Source organism: Sinocyclocheilus anshuiensis, unplaced genomic scaffold (assembly GCF_001515605.1).
Source record: "Sinocyclocheilus anshuiensis isolate Anshui unplaced genomic scaffold, SAMN03320099.WGS_v1.1 scaffold469, whole genome shotgun sequence".
Classification (NCBI taxonomy): Eukaryota; Metazoa; Chordata; class Actinopteri; order Cypriniformes; family Cyprinidae; genus Sinocyclocheilus; species Sinocyclocheilus anshuiensis.
In genome coordinates, this window is record NW_015537995.1 from 1,077,274 (window position 1) to 1,084,856 (window position 7,583).

Below are 7,583 nucleotides of genomic sequence, written 5' to 3' on the forward strand. Positions count from 1 at the left end.
GCCATCTGAAAGCCCGTGATGATAATTTTCTGCTGATTACAGAACCGGCATTACTATCAAAATGCGCATGACAATCGCATTCGATTAATCGTGCAGCCCTAGTAGAGCTAATTATCCTATTAAAGGTATAGGTCACCCTAAAATCTACATAATACATAATTTATAATAACAGCTCCTCCAGTGAAAAAGCCCATCAAAATACACTGACGTGTTTGTTTAAAACTGTTTTGGATAGTTTTCACTTATAAACGGTGCTTGATCAGGAGCATATTTCTCTCCTGATTCAGACAAGGAGACTTTTTCACTGGAGAAAGCAATATTATCGATAAAGTACTTGTATTTTAGCTAAGGCTTGAATTCAAAAATGTCGTAATAATGGATGTGTTATTTGTAAACATGCAGCTTTTCGCTTCACAAGACTTTAATTGATGGACTGGAGTGGTGTGGATTACTGTGATGTTTTTATCAGCTGTTTGGACTCTCATTCTGACGGCACCCATTCACTGCAGAGGATCCACTGGTGAACAAGAGATGCTAAATTTCTCTAAATCTGTTCCGATGAAGAAACAAACTCATCTACATCTCGGATGGCCTGAGGGTGAGTATTTTCAGCGAATTGTAATTTTTGGGTGAACTATTCCTTTAATCCTTCAGTCTGAACCCGATATGACCTCTGACCTGTTTGACCCTCTCACGTTCTAGTTCCGGCGTGACCCCTGTGGTCGTGATGCGCAGACTCTTTTTGAACATGGCCATGCGTGTCTTTGCATCACTGCGCTGGATCTTAGGCAGTCTGGTCCTCTCCTGTGTCTGTTTGTTCTTCATCTCCTCTACCAGACGCTGGTTATACCTATGCATCTGCTCCATTTCCTATACAGAAACACATTTAGAGTGAAAACAAATTCACATCAATAGCCGCCAGAAGAGCATATATAAGACTGATCTGGGAAGTAACCTTCTCGTGTCTTTTAAGCAGCTGATGTCGTTGCATGAAGTACTGGTCTTTCAACTGCTGTTTGTGCAACTGGTGTTTTTCCTGTAGGTGGCGCTCTTCCAGCTCCCACATAGCGGCTTCTCGGGCTGCAAGAATCCGAAAGAACCGATTTTAGGCATCAAAACATAACATACAATATGAAAAATGGATATTCCTTTAAACAGTAGTTTATATTTTCTCTCTAATACCCAGGAAAAAAAATATTTGAATAAATATAAAAGGCTGATGCCCAAAATACATCAAAGTCAACAAAAAACTGGTTTAGCCCATGTTTGCATAGAGAGGTGTGTAAAACAAACGTGCAAACCAGAACAAACAAATGCAATTTTAGTTCTATATATCACCTTCTGAACATCAGACACAATAGGCTTTGGGCATCTGAGATTTCGAGTAGGAATTACATTCGACTTTGTTTGAAATACAGTATGAGCCTCTATAAAAAAAAACCTGAGGAGGTCATATGGAGCAGATGCCATGGTAATGCATTTAACAGCAGGATCAGATCAAACCAGACCAGACTGCTAAAGGTCACATGACAAGCATTACCCACTAAAGCCCTGTCTGAATAGTCCGAACTGCTAATGCTGAAGAAGCTGTAAATGAAGAGTTGGGAAGAATGGGAAGGAGACTAGTGCTAATATTGACCTCTGAGGAGCTGCTGCTTGTTGTTGAGACAGTCTCTCTCAATAGTGGCCAGCTCATGTTTGTGCTGCTGAATGATCTTCTTCAGAGCGCTGTCCAGATCCTGCTGCTGCTTCTGAAGAAACTCCTGCTCCTATAAACACACACACATACATAACTTTAGAAATTGGGAAAAAACACAACAAAACACATTCATTTTGGAAGGATAGGCCGTATTTTTGAAAAAAGAACTAAAGCAAAACAGAAAAAGTTAAAAGTGAACTATTTTAGTCTTTAGTTTTGTACCAATGTCTCGACTTTAACTGTTAATCACTATTCATTCCTCTAAACAGGCCTATATTTAAAATAAAAGCTGCTGTGTCATAAAAAAAAAAAATCTTGAAGAATATGGAGCTCATACACGAGGAGGAAAAAAAATTACAGGCCCAAACTGAGAAAAAATGTGCAATTTGGTGCTAATGTTGGTACTCATATGTCCAAAAATGACATTAAAAGGCCTGAAATTATTAAAAGAATGAAACTGCTTTAACCTTACGAGCTAACACTGTTAATATTTCTTATGTAGACAGTTAAAAAGAAAATAACGGAAAGCAGAGTTCATGTTTCAAGGCACACAGTCATCAGACACACTGCTTACGTCCTGCAGGGTGGCGCTGGAGAGACTGTCATCACATGAGCTACATCCTGTGAGCTATCGTCAGTTAAGACACACATATCGGATTCATACTTAAACTGTATAAACAAACGCATCTGAATACATTTGAACCAACCAAAACACCAACACACAGAACTGAGCTGAAACAATTTGCCTCAATTGTGCTCGTGTAACATGCACCACATAATCAGAAGTGTCACACTCTTTTAATATAGCCTACTATAAATTCTTAGTGTCGTGCAAACAAACAACACAGGAATAAAAAAAATATATATAAAAAAACAGATCTGAAAGAAAACATTCACTACACAAACTAAAAACAGCCAAAATGTGCCTCGTCTAGAAAAACCAAGTAGTGGAGAAACCTTAGAAAAGATGTTTTTGGATGTTACCTCCTCACAAGGAGTCTGTATTAGATCCTCCCTAATATGTTTCAGGATGCTCACATGTTTAGGCGAGAGCTCCTGCACTCCCCGAAAAATGTCAGTCAGAGAGGGAAGATAAAGAAGATTTGGGTGGATTTTACAGGGTGAAGCTCAGGCCACGTACATTTTATTTAGCGGAGGACACATCAGAAGCAATCTGGGAGATGAGCTCACAAATTATTCAAATCAAAAACAGTATGCATCTTCTGGAAAGCGGGGAACAACATACCTCTTTCTTGCGGTTCTTGAGCATACTCTGAAACTTGGAAAGCTCTTTGTCCTGCTCAGCTTTAATGCGTTTGGCCTCGTCTCTGAGGCGCTCGGTGTGATCCTGCTCCAGACGCTCGATGGTCTGTTTCTGCTGCCGCTCCATATTCTCCACCTCCGTATCATACTGACGCTTCTTACTCTGACAAGACGAGAAAACAGAAATTATAAAGCAGATCTACAAGTATTGCCCCTACAGAGCCACTCAAAATACTGAGACAAATAGAAATAAGTAGGGAGAAGACAGTCAGAAGACAGAGACATAGAAATCGGTTCCAGGTAATGTAGCTTAAAATACTGACCTTCCCTTAATAATCAGACACAGATTACGCACCCTAAATATAATGACACTGCTGAGCATGTGACGTAACTCAGTAAGGTTCTCGCCAGTGTTTCTGGTTTTGGTGTCACCACTAGTCTCAGGAGTGCAAACAATGTTTATGCTTCTAACTAAGGCTATTAGTGTAATAAACACCTGAAAATCACGTCAACAGAGTATCTTGACCGGCTTTGATTTCTTATGTGGCAACAGTGCATGGTTTCAAGGTGCCATTTTAATGGGACCATATGATGCGATTTCAATTTTTCCTTTCTCTTTGAAGTGTTACAAGCTCTTGGTGCATAAAGAAGATCTGTAAAGTTGCAAAGACTAAAGTCTCAAATCCAAAGAGATTTTTTGAACTTTAAACGGCATAAACACATTTCATTACACCAAATACACAAAATAATGTTCTTTTTAGCAACATCATATGACCCCTTTAAGAGTGATCCCAGTGAATAGTTGTTTGATTGCACTTGTTTTGATATGATCCAGTTCCAGCAATGAGAGCTCTCGGACCCTCCCATAGACAGCAAGGGTCCTATCACGATCAAGGCACAGAAACGTAGTGGACAATGTTAAAATAATCCATGTGACATCAGTGGTTCAACCGTAATTTTACAGCAATGAGAGCTCTCGGACCCTCCCATACACAGCAAGGGTCCTATCACGATCAAGGCACAGAAACGTAGTGGACAACGTTAAAATAATCCATGTGACATCAGTGGTTCAACCGTAATTTTACGAAGCTACGAGAATACTTTTTGTGAGCAAATCAGTTCAATGCGTTCAGATTAAAGTGTAAATTACGTAAACCGCGCATCCGCGTACATACGTTGCATACGTATGTGATACTCTCCAAAATGACGCGGAGGAGACGAATTATTAAATAAAGTCGTTATTTTTGTTTTCTTTGCGCAAAAAAAGTATTCTCGTAGCTTTGTAAAATTACGGTTGAACCCCTGATGTCACATGGATTATTTTAACGTTGTCCTTACTACATTTCTGGACCTTGATCATGGTAATTACATTGCTGTCTATGGGAGGTGACAGAGAACTCACAGAATGCATCAAAAATATCTTAATTTGTGTTCCGAAGATGAACGAAGGTCTTGTGGGTTTGGAACAACATGAGGGTGAGTAATTAATGACAGAATTTTCATTTTTGGGTGAACTAAACCGTTAATATCTTTGTTTGTTCTTGCTCACCGTGACTTCCTGTTCGAAGCGTTTGTAGATCTGCTCTCTCTGCTGCTGGAGCTTGTTGCTGAGCTGCTGTTGGGCTCTCTGCTCCTCTTTCTGAAGAAGTCTCAGTTCCCTCAGCTCCTGACGCCTGAAACACAAACATTTTACACTCATTTTACACTGATCAAACAATAAAAAAATAAAGGTTCTTTATTTGTATCTATCATTCCATGAAGTACCACGGAACCTTTCCATTCCATAAAAAGTTCTTTATAAGTGGAACAAGATTCTTTCGATTTGTAAAATGTTAAAATGGTATTTTTGGGGGGAAAAATTTCCTTTTGGAACCTTTATTTTTAAGAATGCGCAGTATTTAAATGACCTTTATATGACATTTTTAGCTTTTTATGCAATCAAATAAATCCACCTACAAATGCTGATTTAAATTGCTCAAGTATGAAAACGGCAGAGTTTTTTATTTTTTTAGAAATGGCACTATCCAGTCTAACAGGATGCTCGTCCAGGCAGGAACAGGAAGTATCACTCAGCTTGTTTTCCCTTTAGCACATCTGGTGTTGGAAAACTGCACTTATAAACACTGCACAGGAAACTATTTGTCGCTTTGTAGTTTCAAAAAAACAGCACATCACCTCTTTTATTCCGTCCTGCCATGAGAGACGATTGAACACTTAAGGCCACTAGCAGTCTGTGTACATTTACCAAAAGAGGTGATGTTACAAGCAGAAGAGGCAGAAGCTTTTACCATAAAATTTCTAAAGTCATTACCAATGAATGCAAATATGATGCAAACATGAAGCAAACATGCAAATCATCTCAGAGCAGTTAAGCAGCTGATGTCTCACCTGAGGAATCTCATCTCCTCGCTTTTGGCGTCATTGTCTGTGACGATCTTGGACGTTGTTACACTGACTTCCACACCATCCACGATGAACTTGCGAGTCTTTTTCAGAGTCTTTTTCTGCCTCTTGTTGTCCTAGAACACATGTAAAATATTATTTATTTAAAAATACTGAAATAAAAAAAAAAACAATTCCTGATATTTTTCAGCCTTTTTAATGATATATAACGCAATATTTATAATATACAGTGTCGTGAAAAGGATTTTGCCCCCTTCCTGTTTTTTTTTTTTTGCATATGTCGTCACACTTAAAAGATTCAGATCATCAAACACATTTTAATATTACACAAAGATAATGCACAAGTAAATACAAAATGCATTTTTTAAATGATGATTTTATTTATTAAGGGAAAAAAGCTGTCCAAACCTGCCTGGCCCTATGTGAAAAAGTAATTGAAAATACACCGAATTAATGAGTTAAATTTCACTAGCCATACCCAGGCCTGATTACTGCCAGACCTGTTGAATCAAGAAATCACTTAAATAGAACCTGTCTGACAAAGTGAAGCATGCTTAAAGAGTAACACATCATGCCGCGATCTAAAGAAATTCAAGAACAGACGAGAAACAAAATAGTTGACATGTATCAGTCTGGAAAGGGTTATAAAGCCATTTCTAAGGCTTTGGGACTCCAGCAAAACGGTCAGAGCCATTATACACAAATGGAGAAAACTTGGAAAAGTGGTGAACTTCCCAGGAGTGGCCGGCCAACCAAAATTACTCCAAAAGCGCAACGACGACTCATCCAGGAGGTCATAAAAGAACCCAGAACAACATAAAAGATTCAAACCAGGTGTAACAACACTAAAATTTAATCAGAGGCTCCACTGAAAATTTTTCATTTTTGCTAGATCCCAAAACTAGTGTAATGACAGAAGGTGTTTCTCACCTGCTGAGAGACGGTTCCTGGCTCCTTGGATTTGCTAATAAAGCTGGAGATGGATAAGTTCAGGTCTATGCTGCTGTTGTCAGCTGAAGAACTGATCCCAGAGTCTGAGTCCTCCTTCTTCACATACCTGGGCTTCACTGGGCTTTGTTTCTCCACCAGTTCATGTTTCTCCTTTCCCTCAACACTCTCTTCTTCTTTCAATGGAGATGTTGGAATAGGTTCATCAGGCACAGATTGTTTAACAGGTTCTGTTGGTGTCTCCAATGAAGAAATGTCTGATGCAGACACTTCCTTTATGAGTTCACCATTGCCCACCACCTCCTTTTCCTCTTCCAGTTTCTCTCCATCAGGTTTGGCTCTTTGCTCCTCCGTTTGGACTATTGTATCAGCAGGAGTCTCTGGTTCTACAGGCTTCTCTTCAGCTTTAGGTTCTTGAGATTCCTTTGGAGATACTTCCACAGCTTGTTGCTTAGATCCAGGTTCTGCTACATCCTCAATGTGGTTCTCACCCGCCTTCAGAGGTTCTTCTTCCTTCTTTATTCCAGTTGTAACATTATCATCTGGCAGTTTGGGTGTAGAGGCCTCTTCAATCTTCTCAGGAACAGACTCCAAGGTGGATGGTGACTGCGGAAGCTTCTCGTCTTCAGAGCTTCCAACGCTAGCGTCAGATGGTGCACGTTTGTGTCCAGGAAGCAGCTGAGGGAAAGATAATTTTAAACATGTTAGCACAATACTGAAGAAGGAAAAATATTAACTTGCTGCTATGTAATAAATGCAAAGGGTACCTCAAGACATTCTACAGGCCAACGGTACGCTGAATATTCATCCAGATTTAGTAGTCTACACTAGATTTAATCTTTCTCTGAAAAGTGTTCTAAATTTGTTAGCAGTTCCTATAATCTCTTACCAGGTTTCCCTCATGATCTTCTTCCTCCTCTTCCTCCTTCAGGTCCTCTATCTCCTCTGTGACCTCAGCCTTGGCCTCAGCGATGAGCTCCCGCAGGGGTCGGCTGTCAGTCACACTACTCACAAACGGGTGCTGCACAGATGAAGGAAAGTACTTTTACTACAATAAACATTAAAATTACACATGCAAATATTAACAAGACGGTAATAATCTGAACATCCAGAAAAAGTCAGATTACTCTGTTCCAGATAAATTCTTTAAAGCAAGCATCGTCCAACATATTTAATGTACAAGTTTTAATTTCATCTATTATTGACAATTTTCAGAAAATATTAAATAAATAATAATAAAAAACACTTTTATTATATATATATATATATA

The 7,583-nt window shown here is 39.1% G+C and overlaps 1 protein-coding gene across 2 annotated transcripts in view; it reads right to left on the reverse strand.

The window, feature by feature from the left end:
- slkb (STE20-like kinase b) overlaps positions 1-7,583 on the reverse strand; it is a 26,535-nt gene that overhangs the window by 2,359 nt on the left and 16,593 nt on the right. For both annotated transcript variants that reach the window (XM_016470228.1, XM_016470218.1), the window contains exons 8-15: positions 7,203-7,334; positions 6,296-6,991; positions 5,351-5,481; positions 4,512-4,635; positions 2,946-3,125; positions 1,640-1,769; positions 956-1,080; positions 679-870 (exon numbers count right to left, since the gene is read on the reverse strand). In XM_016470228.1, coding sequence (XP_016325714.1) covers positions 679-870; positions 956-1,080; positions 1,640-1,769; positions 2,946-3,125; positions 4,512-4,635; positions 5,351-5,481; positions 6,296-6,991; positions 7,203-7,334 — 1,710 coding nt within the window. The remainder of the gene's footprint in view (positions 1-678; positions 871-955; positions 1,081-1,639; positions 1,770-2,945; positions 3,126-4,511; positions 4,636-5,350; positions 5,482-6,295; positions 6,992-7,202; positions 7,335-7,583) is intronic.